At 39.1% G+C, this 13971-nt stretch overlaps 1 protein-coding gene across 3 annotated transcripts in view; it reads right to left on the bottom strand.

Annotated features, from left to right (window-relative positions):
* Positions 1 to 13971, bottom strand: part of CTNNA2 (catenin alpha 2) — a 512597-nt gene that overhangs the window by 348910 nt on the left and 149716 nt on the right. For all 3 annotated transcript variants that reach the window (XM_035103046.3, XM_088660663.1, XM_035103044.3), the window contains exon 7: positions 4973 to 5176. In XM_035103046.3, the coding sequence (XP_034958937.1) occupies positions 4973 to 5176 (204 nt within the window). The remainder of the gene's footprint in view (positions 1 to 4972; positions 5177 to 13971) is intronic.

Raw genomic sequence — 13971 nt, forward strand, 5'->3', positions numbered from 1 at the left:
AGATAATAATGTTCAGATTGCTAGCATGTACATTTAATAGCCTGGGTTTTCTCAGTATTCCCTGAAAAACCAGAAATACAATACTGTGACCAACTGATATATAGCCCTTTCTAGGCTACCATAACTAAATTAGGCAATCCTGATGACTCAGCTCGCACCAATCACTGATGAGTGAGTTGGAGACAGCTATGGATATTTTGCTGTCTCATGAATGTAATTTACTGCTCACTATCTCCCAGATTAACCTTGTACAGTTCCAAGTCACCATTTGAAGGAGTACAAAAATTATTCTCCTTTCCTTTCAAGCATGAGGCTCAGCCAGAGATGTTAAATATGGGCTTGGGTAGTATCTTGTGAGTTCATAGATTTTCATTTGCCTGCGACCTTTTTCATTTTAGTTTCGTTCTGCTTTCTAGAACAGCTGCCTCTAAGTGTTCAATAAAATATTTCATCTTTCATTTACCGTCAAGCCTACTTGACATAGTCTTATTTTGGGGTCCATGAAAACTATTTATTGTACTACATGGAGCAAAACCATCCAATGCTTTGTGATTTCTTTACCTTAGAAATGCAAGATCTTTCAAACAGAATCAGATGGATAGACCATCTTGTTGCAGTGGACCCCTCCTTGTCTGAACCCAACTACCATAGAAAATCCATATGGGACATTTATGTTGCTTTTTCCCACTGTATAGGGAATCTCTTTGGGTTTTCAATTTCAGTCTTTCTGGTTTGGTTGTCATTCTCCACAGCCTTTCACTGCACAAAGTACAGCTTGTAATTATGCTAACTGCTTACAACAGCTGCCAGCTATCTTGTTCACTTTTAAAAACACATTAAGAATGATGTCACCCTTTCCCAATGATTCATTGAGGCTAACGCTTGAACCAACCACTCATTTAAACCAAGAAAATAAATAACCATTGATATGCTATGTGATTGGATTGCACCAACTGACTTAAAATAATCCCAAATCTGTTTAGCCCCATTTCGACATTGCTTAGGGGTCTGACTCTCCATTCCACTGCTATGGGAGTTCTGCTAAGAACTTCTTCTCTCTAATGATTCACTGGGCAGATTGGCAGGTTTGGTCAGCTGACAGTATAACTGAGATGAACGCTCATGAATCATCTCAGAAAGTTTCCAGCAGGAGGTACTGTGAATGACAGGATATCAGTTGCTAATTTAGACACTGAGTTGAAGATAACAGGTGTTTCTGCAAAGCAGGATTTGACACTGCTAGCAATCCTAAAAATGGAAAAATGGCTCCTTGGTTTAAAAAGACGGGTACAAATACTATCTTTCAATTCTTGGAATGTAATCTGATATATATATATATATATATATATATATATATATATATATTCATTCTCCTTCAGTGTTGGGCACATTTTAGAAACCTATGTGATTCAATGAATCACAATGGATCTGTGATGGCAAAGTGGTGGATTGGCCCCACTGTTTGTATAAATGTTCAGTCTACAAATATAGCACAAGTGCTGACTGGGTCACATTTTTTGTTCATCCTACAGAATATTCTGTTTTTACTGGTGAGCAGAAATATAAAATTAACCACTATGGTTGTCTGTTCTACATTCTTCGTAGCAAAACTGAACCGAAAGGTTCTTGGTCACAACATTTATTTGTTTATTTAATAAAATTTATATGCTGTTTACCTGAACAAAAGACCTCTAAGCGTGTTTTTGTTTTTTAAAAAAAGCAATCCAAAATATTGATTAAAAACATTGACATGATTATATTGACATTCAAGCGCACCAGCCTTGTTAAATATCTGTGCCTCATGAAACAACATATTACAGAACATTTCTAACTATCATGGTTTACTAGTGTTCACAAATAAAAGGTCCAGCTGTGTGAACGACAACTTCTCATGACAGACCTACAGGGCCAGTTGCTCTGTGGCTGATTGTTGCTAGTTCAATTCAGTGTGGATAATATCGCAACTGTGGGGTGAAACCCACAGCCCCCCTCCAAATCCCTTTACATCTTTAAGGCACAGGTTTAATATGGCTATAGAACATGCACATGTAGATATATATACACACACAAAATCAACTTTAAGAATTTCTCCAAACGCAGCTTCAGAAAATAAAATCAAACTTTCATATAAAGGGGTAAATGTCTTCTGCTATCACAAAGAAGTTTGCACGTTTTTTTTTTTTTTTAAATGCACTGCTAGTAAGGGAAGACAACCATCCATCAGCCACGAACCATCTAAGGGAAAGACCTTTTAGAGCTTCCACCAAAAAGCAGTAATTCCATAAGATAAGACTTTATATTCAGCAATGCCAAAGCAGTATATTTCACATCATCATAATCACCTGTTTTTTTAACCCTCTCATTTTATAGCTCTCACCTCAAGATAAACCTGCACCCACCTTTTATTGTCAATTGTACTCAAACATCTTAACTGTCACCTCATAAAATACAGCAAGCTATTTCTATCTGGGAAGGAGAAATTCTTTGAAGTCAGTGCCATTCGACTGAATGGTAAAAGTGATCTGATGCATTAAAACAAAGTTGCCTTTGCCACACATAAAATAAAGCAATGAGAATTTCATTTTTATGCTGCACATTTATGGCTTTTCATAAGAGGGATACAATAAATAACTCAATATTTCTTGAACCTTTACATCTCAAAGGAGGTGGGGTGAAGAAGAGATAATGCTCAATTTGCAGTGCACTTTATTTCTGCTGGACTAAACAATTCATTTTGATAAGCACAGTCCACAACTGAAAACCCACACTGACACCCCAGTTTAGAACATGAAATGGCACAATACCGGTACATGAAATTGTCAAGAAAAAATGGCTTTGGAACATTGATGGATGCCTGTGCAGCCCTCTGAAAAGCTATTCTATAGTATTATCCATGATTATAAAATGCTCTGTTATTCAGAAATATACAACTCTTGACAACAAACAAAGAAATTATTCTGCAACATACCAAATGCTAAGTGACTGGTGGTGGTTTTTTATGTTGTACATTTCAGAAATGGAAATAGTAGAGTAAACCATTAATGGTTCAAATCCAGAAGTACTTTGCTGTGATGTACCATTTAATGGAAAGACTATCCCCAATATTGCAAAGTGCAATATTCCCTGAATAATATAAAGTATTGTGTATTTTGCTGGGTAAGGTTGTGGTTCATATGCCTGGAAATTCAAATCACTGTATTTAATAGATTTCAAATATTTCACTGAGTGTGCTTGCCATAATGATAAGAGATTACTCAGCACCTCCAGGGAACTCAGGCAAGTCACACTCATTTAATAGCTCCAATTAGACTGTTAGCAAACAGCTATCCTTCCTTTACAGTTTCACTTTCTCCCACGCACATTCCCACATTTGTCATAACAGTTAATAATGGAGGAAATTATGCTTCTAACTAATAAAAGGAACTGGTGTGTGTGTGTGTGTGTGTGTGTGTGTGTGTGTGTGTGTGTAAGAAACATAGGGTAACTGTTTAAGGCTTCACCTGACTTGCACATTTTCCTGCTGAGTACATATCTAGCAGAATTTACCCACTATGTGGCAGAATTTGAGCTTTTTAGAAATATAAAAAGTGCAAGTTCAAAAACATTTGCAGGTATTTTGTCAGAATTATATGTTGTCAGGAGAACATGCCCAGTCCCCTTTCACGAGATGATAAAATGTTAGAAAACAAATGTTAGAAAACAAATTTGTTTCTTAAACTTTTTTTTTATGCAGAAAAACGTGAACATCCAAAACAAAGGAGATGGTATCTCAAGATGCTTATGAAATGAGGGTTTTATTCTTTAGAAACAGCTGAACATGTTTTGGCCTGCTGTGACTAAAGGTGTTCCTTAGGGGCTGTTTAAAAGATAATACATCATACATAAGCAGGTGCTTTGAGATGGTAATTTCAGTCATCTGTTAATGTGGATGAGTAAAACAATTAACAGAGATCTGTGCAGGCTCCCCCCCCCCATTTTGAGTAAGTATGCATAGGCCCATATGCAATTTGTATATAATCAATTCAATTTGTTTGCTGAATAATTACCTAATTAATTGCCTTCTTTACAGCCACAGAAGAAGCTATTTAATAACAGGCCAAATCATAGCCTATTTAAAAAGAAAGAAAGAAAGAAAGAAAGAAAGAAAATCCTTCTTAAGCTCTTAACTAACTCTTATTCTGAGGTTCTCAGAGCTTTATACATGATTTGCATGTTAGGAAAACATTCTTTAAGAGACAGATAAACGTTTCTGGAAGCTCTAAAGAGGGTTCCAGAATTTTCATTAATGTGTGTAGGAGTGGTGTCAGCTGGAGGTGCAAATAAAGGGAGGAAGTTGCAGGCTGCAATTTCCACACGACTAAAACACACACTATCAACACACACACTGGCAACAAGGTTGGAAGTAAAACAGTATGTGCTGCTGATACTGTGAGTTTTGCTGTGTCAGGATGGTTAATTACTGGACTGAGGTTATACCGTGCTGGAGAGATAGAGAAGGAATGTAAATAGCTTGTATATAATTGTAACAGAAATGTTTGTGCATTGTGCAACCATTCAAGCAATAAAAAGGCTATTGATTGTGAATTTGAGTATGACTCCTGTTCTTGTCCTCCGCCTCCAGGGAAAACTCTACTACAAACAATAAGAAGTGGTTTTACCGAAGTGTCACCACACAAGCAGAGTAGCGCAGCAGAAGTGTGCTGGAGGTTACCTCCAATATTGCAGCAACCCAAGCATTATTTAGGGTCGAACCACCACAGATGAACCTTGTGTGCCTTTACATCATTCGTCGAAGGATGGTCTCACAAGACTTCAAAATGGGGAATTCTTTCTGTTACTTAAACTGTCTGCCATGGTTGCGAGTGGTCAGGACTCTTAGGATCTACCACAGCATACACACCTTTAACCATGTCTATGGAACCATTTAACAATCAGAGAGGAACAAGAAATCAAAAAGCAGAATGTCACTTACATTATTCATGTATTCACTAAGCAAGTCCTGGAGGGCTTGTCGTACAGCATTGCACTCAGCTACAATTCTCTCCCGCCGGTCATCACGAGTACAGGAGGAGTCGGCCATGAGCGCTGCACCGCTGATAATGCTCTCCAACCTCTCTTCAAGAGATGGTCGAAATCGGGCTTCACTGAATGTCATGGGGTCTAAAATGATCTTGTTCTGAAAAATAAAAAACCATTAGCAATTACTTAAGGAACTCATGCCAAAACAGCTGGTCCTGAAAGAATGTATATATAATTGTTTCAAATTTCAAAATTAAAGTTCAACATATATCTAGTGAAGGAAAGCACTGCAAATACTTAAAGCATAAAAATGTAACCTTCAAATGAAAACAAGTGGTTAGAAGTATATTTTTTTCCTAAATCGTCCTTTTTGAAATGTAGCAAACATTGACTGCATCTGCACCTGCGTTCCATAAGTCACAAAATGCATATGCAGGTCAAACATATATACTGACCTTTTGCGGCTGCTTTGTTCCTCTTTGCTGAAACACCAAAACAAGGCAGGGTTCATTCTTTAAGCACTGTTTCCTGTTACATGCCAATCAGGAGCCCATTCCTTAAGCACTGTTTCTTGTTACATGCCAACCAGGAGCCCATGGTTTATTGCTTCAAAATAAGCCACAATATAATGACATAGTTTAAAGTTGCCTTCATATTGTGGTTTGTTTGGAACACATTTGGCATCGTTTTGGGGTTTGCACGTAAGAGGAAGCCATGGTTAAATATTAAATCCTGACTTGTTGCCACTTCATTGAAACAGGGAGCAAAGCAGTAGAGATGCTGCCTGGCTGCAGTTGTGCACCAAAAGTAGGTTTATGACAAAGGATTCCTGACTTAATGTTGCATGCAAATGATGTCACTATTAAGTTATGTGACAGGATCAGATCACATTACATTCACATTCCCACCACACTACTGATTCAGGTCCTTTTCATGTTCTGCCCTTTATTCAATCTGTCACCAAATGACTTTTGTCTACACAAAATTGCAAATGTCCACCCTTTGCTCTTAGATCTTCCAGTTCAGTGTCAAGGAAAAAGAAAGGAAGGAAGGAAGATTCAAGCTATGGTAATCTCTTGATTACTGCAACCTTAATTGCAGGTTTTTAAGCAGAAGTTGGATGGCTATCTGTCATGGATGTTTTAGTTGACTTCCCTGCATTGTTGTTGTTGTTTAGTCGTTTAGTCGTGTCCGACTCTTCGTGACCCCATGGACCATAGCACGCCAGGCACTCCTGTCTTGCACTGCCTCCCGTAGTTTGGTCAAACTCATGTTCGTAGCTTCGAGAACACTGTCCAACCATCTCGTCCTCTGTCGTCCCCTTCTCCTAGTGCCCTCAATCTTTCCCAACATCAGAGTCTTTTCCAAGGATTCTTCTCTTCTCATGAGGTGGCCAAAGTATTGGAGCCTCACCTTCACGCTCTGGGCTGATTTCCTTAAGAATTGATAGGTTTGATCTTCTAGCAGTCCATGGGACTCTCAAGAGTCTCCTCCAGCACCATAATTCAAAAGCATCAATTCTTCGGCGATCAGCCTTCTTTATGGTCCAGCTCTCACTTCCATACATCACTACTGGGAAAACCATAGCTTTAACTATACGGACCTTTGTCGGCAAGGTGATGTCTCTGCTTTTTAAGATGCTGTCTAGGTTTGTCATTGCTTTTCTCCCAAGAAGCAGGCGTCTTTTAATTTCGTGACTGCTGTCACCATCTGCAGTGATCAAGGAGCCCAAGAAAGTAAAATCTCTCACTGCCTCCATTTCTTCCCCTTCTATTTGCCAGGAGGTGATGGGACCAGTGGCCATGATCTTGGTTTTTTTGATGTTGAGCTTCAGACCATATTTTGTGCTCTCCTCTTTCACCCTCATTAAAAGGTTCTTTAATTCCTCCTCACTTTCTGCCATCAAGGTTGTGTCATCTGCATATCTGAGGTTGTTGATATTTCTTCCGGCAATCTTAATTCCTGCTTGGGATTCATCTAGTCCAGCCTTTCGCATTCCCTGCATTACAGAGGGTTAAAATAAAAATAAAAAATCCTTCCAGTAGCACCTTAGAGACCAACTAAGTTTGTCATAGGTATGAGCTTTCGTGTGCATGCACACGTCTTCATATACACTGAAACAGAAGTCACCAGGCCCTTATGTACAGTCAGAGGGGGGGTGATGGGAATGGGTGATGGGCTGATAGGAGTGGCAAACCTGTTGATGACCGTTAACGACTGTTAATGACTGCAATTACAGAAGGTTGAACAAGATGACCCTTGGGGTCCCTTCCAACTCTGTAAGTCTATCCCTCTCTGTTCTTGCATCTCAAAACCCCACTGTAAAAATAATTCACCTCTCACATCTCCAGTATTTCATGCCATCCCTCTTCTTAGACTTTCCTTACCTGTAAGTGACATGAAGCAGTCACTGCCCCATGTGATCTTTCTACCCTTATTTCCTCTAATGTACGTACTAAGCCATGACCTTTGCACCTCCCATGCAGACAAAGGTAAGGCAACTGCAGGGAGCAATTACTCAGATTCTGGAGGAGAAGGAGGTAAAATGAAAATTTCTATTCAAACCATATAGCAAAGCAGAGATTGGATTAACCTGAAAGATTTTGAGCCAGGAAAAAAAAATGCTCACAAAAGCAGATTACTGAATTGAATGGATCTTACAAATAGATTAGACCCTGAGCGGTGAGCATCTAATCACACTTGTTCTTTCATTTTTGAAGTGTAAAGCCACAAAGTGATCCATTTTACAGTTGTACACCAATTCAAAGCAATATTTATTTTTGTGGATACAATTTCCTTGATTTTCTGGTCTTACTACGTTAAGGACATTTTATCGCCACACTAATGCTTTCTGCAGCCACCTACAATTTGATTTCCAGTACAGGCAGCAAGACAGAATCCCAGGTGGCACATCCCTTCCCCCTTTGCAGAATCCTTCATCCCAATGATAAGGGGCTTTAGGTCACCCTTGGGTTGTTTTCTAACTCATGATAGTCTCTTTATAGTTCAAGGTGGCAGCTGCAAGAAACAGTGTCATTTTGTGCTCCTGTCTTGCGGCACTTTACCCACACTGCCAGCTGCTCAATAAAACAGGCTGCAAAAGAATTGGCTTAAGAGAAATCTGTCTGCGGAAGCAGAAAGTTGCCTTCTTCTCTGCAGTCAGAGCATAAAGCGAAAGGCACTTCAAAAAAAGAAGGAAATAAAACCAAGTAGGAAAACCAAGAAAGCCATGAAACAAAACAGGCTGGCAAAATCCCCTACATTAATATAAATATTTAACTATTGTGCTACGAAGAGATAGACTAATAAGAATGCATAATGGCTTCCCCTGGTAACAAAGGATGAGGCCTTCCCCGCCTTGGCACCGCCTTCACAGAATTTGTAAAACAATGTAATAGGGAAATTAGTGCGGGTCCAAAACTCCTAGTCAATTAGAAGAAGAAAAATGCACATTGATTTTTTTTTTTTTGCACCCAATGAGCCCTATTCAGTTCTACAAAATCATATAGTGTGAAAGGGGTAGAAGGAAAATGCTTTAATTATATATATATATATATATATATATATATATATATATATATATATATATATATAGTAGCTCTATTCCATGACTTGCACATGCTAAGCTGAAGTTCTGACTAGAGCTGACCACGTTCGTTCTCTCTCCCTTTCTCCATCTTTCTCTCTCACCCACCATAGCTGCCAAGTCTCCCATATTCCCTGGGAAACCTCAATTTTTCCAGCCGTTTCCCGCAGGGCAGCCCGGATTTTTTAAAAAACCCGGTAAATCCCCCGGATTCTTACCGGCCCGGGGAGGCTCCTTCTGCGCATGTCTGGAGTCTCAGGACATGCGCAGAAGCGATTTCTGGTGCTGCGGCCATTTTGGAAATAAGAAGAGCATGCGTAGAAGCAACTTCCGGTGCCACTCTGCCCAGTTCCAGAATGGCCACAGCGCGACTTTCGGTGCCACACCATGCCGATCCTGGATTTTTAAATCTGGGAGTTGGCACCTATGCTTGCACACACACTGATAAAATGAGCTATAAATGAAACTCCTGAATTCAAGTATGACCCATGCCACCATGTGAGAATCATTTCTAACACTTTTTAAAATAATAATAATAATAATAATAATAATAATAATAATAATAATAATGGCCTGTTTCAATACTTACATTTTTCATTTTTAACAGGAAAAATAAGTTTTGATACAAACATAAATAAATGAAAGTCTTACTTTTAGTAACTCAAAAGTTCTACAATGGCAGCCTTAAACTTCCCATAGCTACTGACAATCAGTTAGTGAATGACTAATGTAAAGTGTTCCAGTTCATTTACATTTGTAATTAATCAAAATCATTGAAGTCATAAATCAAAGCTTGACAATGTAATCCAGATTATGATTAATTGTTCCGAGGTTCCTAGCTGCCAACGACAAAGTAATAGAAAATGTGTCTGTAGTGGGATGGTCAACACATGATTTTACACACTTTTGTAAAAGTGGAGACACTTCTATAAAAGGAGTCAGGGCAAATGGAGTCAGGGCAAATGAACAGTCAGGCAAATGGATAGTAAATAATGTCCTGACTGAGAATTGCAAAATAACTAAAGGAACAAGACAAGGCTGTCCATTGTTGTTTATATTAGTTTTAGAAGTATTGGCACAAAAATAAGATGTAACCAATAAATTAAAGAGTGAGACAGAGAAAATATAAACTAAAAGCATTTACAGACAACATGGTGATATCTCTAGAAGAACCAATAGAGTTAATTCTGAAAGTATTACAAGAGATTTAAAAGGGGGGAGGGAGTGTAGCAGGTTTTAAGATTAAGAAAGACTAAACTCTTGGTAAAAAATATGATGAGAGCAAAAATAAATTACAAGATGTGTCAGGACTAAAGATTGAAAGGAAGGTAAAGTATCTAGGTGTATGGTTAACAGCAAATAATATAAATCTGTATAAGGATAATTATTTAAAAACTTGGGAAGACATTAAAAGAAATTTGGAACAGAATGAAACTTTCACTGTTAGGTAGAATGTTGACTATAAAAATGAATGTATTACCAAGAATGCTATTTTTGTTTCAATCAATTCCAAGGATCAGCAAGACAGATTGTTGCAATATATGGCAAAAGGGTATTTCTAAATATATCTTGTGGCAAGGGGAAAAACTGAGAATAAAATATCAAATACTGAGAGATCCAAAAGAGAGAGGAGGTTTCTCCCTGCCGGATATGAGATTATATTATGAAGCATCTTGTCTTTGTTGGTTGAAGGAATGGATGACATTGAAGAATCCACATATCTTAGATTTAGAAGGTCATGATAATATTTTTGGTTGGTATGCCTATTTGTGGTATGGAAAAGTGAAAGTACATAAAGGATTTACAAGTCACTTAATTAGGAAAAAATGCATTGAGTATGGGATAAATATAAAAATTTATTGGAGACAAAACACCACTTTGGCTCTCACCATTGGAAGCCACAGCGGTAAAGAAAAAAAAATATGATCAAAGGTTGGACAACTTATAAAAATTTATTAAAACAAAGAGGGAGTAGAATATAAATTAAAAGAATTTAAGGATTTATCAGGAAAGCTAACAACATGGATACAATATCACCATTTGAATGAAGTATTTAAGAAAGATAGGATACAAGGGTTTGGGGAACAAACATCACAATTGGAGAGAGATCTGTTGGAATGTACTGTAATGTTAAAGTGCTGTCTAAAATTTTTAGGATATTATTGGAATGGGAGACAAAAGATGAGTAAGTAAAGTCTTCAATGATACATTGGGCAATAGATTGGTTATAAGACAGATATAGAAGCATGGGAACAATTGTGGAATACAGATATAAAATTTACAGCATGCTATGTCTAAGAGAAAACTACATGAAAATGTTATCTAGATGGTATCTAACACAGTAAATTGGCAAAAATGTATAAATCAAAATCAAGTAAGTGTTGGAAATGTAGTAAGGTTAAAGCTTACTGGGAAATGATATATAATGAATTGAAAAAGATGTTTAAAATAACATTTGTATAAAAAAAAACCAGAAGCTTTCCTTTTGGGAATTATAGGGGTAAAACTACCTAAACAGTATAGAAATTTATTCATGCATGCAACTACAACGGCAAGAGTGCTATTTGCCCAAAAGTGGAAAGAATAATGGAAGTGGAAAGAAGAATGGAAGTGGAAAGAAGTTCCGATGAAAGAAGAAAGGATACAGTACTTACGGAATATTCAGAAATGGTGAAACTTCCAGAAATAAGAAATCAAGATAACAAACTTTTTGTAAAAGAATGGATATGATTTAGTGAATATTTACGAACAAACTGTAAACAGATAAGGACATTGGCAGGATTATTGTAATAACCTAAAGTTTCATAAGAGCATATATCTAAAGTAGATGAATAAAAGAGTAAGTTAGAATATGCAGGAAATGTAAAAAAATAAATTTAAGGAACTGCAGAAACGGTGGAAGGAAGTCGAGTTTTGAAATGTTAGAATGATTATAAAACTATTGAAATGTATATACAGTAATTGGAAACCATAAATTATTATTTTTAAACAACAACAACATGATTTTATGCTTTGATGGTGTTTCCTGCTTGGCAGGAGTTCGGACTGGATGACCCTTGTGGTCTCTTCCAACTCTATGATTCTATGATTATTTCCATGACCAAAGATAAACGACTGTTCCGTTTCCCCTCAGGGTTCAACACACACATTGGGGGAATGATTGTGTGCAAAATAAACGGGTCGCAGGGAAAACCCGGGGGGGGGGGTTGGACGGAGGAGAGGAGGGAAATCACAGGGGTAAGTGGGGGTGTAGGGGGAGGAGAGGGGGGAAATCACAGGGATAAGCCGGGGGGTGGGAAGAGGGGGCATAATAGGTCATGGATCAGGACAGAGTTGGTGGATTCACAGGGATGAGGGGGGAATCACAGGGATAAGCCAGGGGGTTGAGGGGAGGAGTGGGGGAATCACAGGGATATGTCATGGATCGGCACAGGGTAGGGGAAATCACACAAATAACCCACAGCAACGCGTGGCAGGGCCAGCTAGTTTAATATAAATGTGTAAGAACCTTGGTTCTCAAACTAAATCCGTTTCAGAAGTCCATTCCAAAACCAAAGCGTTCCAAAACCAGTGCGCGCTTTCCCATATAAAGTAATGCAAAACGGAGTAATCCGTTCCAGACTTTTAAAAAGAACCCCTAAAACAGCAATTTAACATGACTTTTACTATCTAACGAGACCACTGATCCATAAAATGAAAGCAATAAACAATGTACTGCAGTCACACAATCAATCAATCAGTAGCTGAACTGGATTCCACACAGTCACAAAAACAAAACGAAAAGAGCCTCATTTGCAAAATAAATAGCAAAAACTGACAGACCTCAGCATAACACTAAAAATGGAAGTGTGACACTCAAATCGGAAGCGTAACACTCAAAACGGAGCATGTTCGGCTTCCGGAAAAAGTTTGCAAACCGGGACACTTACATCTGGGTTTGCAGTGTTTGGGTTCCAAGTTGTTTGAGTACCAAGGCGTTTGAGAGCCAAGGTATCACTGTAGTGACCCTCAGACTGATCCACAAAACAAGCAGTTTCCAGATGTTATGCTGTGCGGAAGCACTAGAACAGGCACCCCCAAACTCAGCCCTCCAGATGCTTTGGGACTACAACTCCCATCATCCCTAGCTAACATGACCAGTGGTCAGGGATGATGGGAATTGTAGTCCCAAAACATCTGGAGGGTCGAGTTTGGGGGTGCCTGTACTAGAATGTCAAATAGTAATGGCATCTTTAGTAATTACGGTAGTAGAGCAGCCTTTTGCTGCTATGACCTGCTGCAAACGGGATGCATAGCCAGACAGCAGCTTCCTGCAGCATTCCTTGGGAATCTGAGCCCATTCCTCCCACTAGAGGTTTTCTATGGGGTTCAAGTCAGGTGACTGTGATAGCCACTGTAGAACCTTCCAGGACTACTTCTGCAACCAAGCCTTAATGGAATTTGAGGTATCCTTGGCATGATGTCCCCCCCCCCCCCCGGATTTCCCAATACGTAAATGAATCCATCCTGCCTTCCAAATGCTGCAAGTTTCCAGTGCCAGAGGTTGCAAAGCAGCCCCAGAGCTTCACTGAGCCACCACCATGCTTCACTGTAGGCAGAGTGTTCTTTTCAGCGTATGTTGCATTCTGCTTCCTTCAGACATAGTGCTGATCCATGGGGTCGAAAAGCTCCCATTTGGTTTCATCGCTCCATGGAACAGAATCCCAAAACTTCTGTGGCTTATTTACAGTATATGATTTTGAGAATACTGGAGCCGACTTTTATTGTGCTTGTGGGTCAGTAGTGGTGTACGTCTTTGTCCATAGAGTTTTCTTGGCAGGGATACTGGAGTGGCTTGCCAGTTCCTTCTCCAGGTGGATCACGTTTAGTCAAAACTCTCCACTATGACCTGTCCATCTTGGGTGGCCCTGCATGACATAGCTCATAGCTTCTCTGAGTTATTCAAGCCCCTTCGCCACGGCAAGGCATTGATCTATGATGAGTTTGACCAAACTGCGGGAGGCAGTGCAAGACAGGAGTGCCTGGCGTGCTATGGTCCATGGGGTCACGAAGAGTCGGACACGACTAAACGACTAAACAACAACAGTGGTGTACGTCTTGGAATTCTGGCATGGAAACCTTCTGCTTTTAGTGCTCACTGAAATATTAGTGCCTGCTGCCACCAAGTCTTGCTGCAGCTCAAGGGTTTTCCCCATCTGGTTGCTGCCACAGATAGCTTGCTTTTTCTGCCCTGTCCAGGTAGTGTAGCTGCTGTTCCTTTCATTTGGAACTTGTGAACTATGCTTCCAAAGGTGTCTCTGGGAACACTCAGTGCCTTCACTATTTTCTTGTATCCTGCTCTTTGTTTGTGAAGGGTGATTATCTCT

Source organism: Zootoca vivipara, chromosome Z1 (assembly GCF_965207765.1).
Source record: "Zootoca vivipara chromosome Z1, rZooViv2.hap1.1, whole genome shotgun sequence".
In the NCBI taxonomy this organism is placed as follows: domain Eukaryota; kingdom Metazoa; phylum Chordata; class Lepidosauria; order Squamata; family Lacertidae; genus Zootoca; species Zootoca vivipara.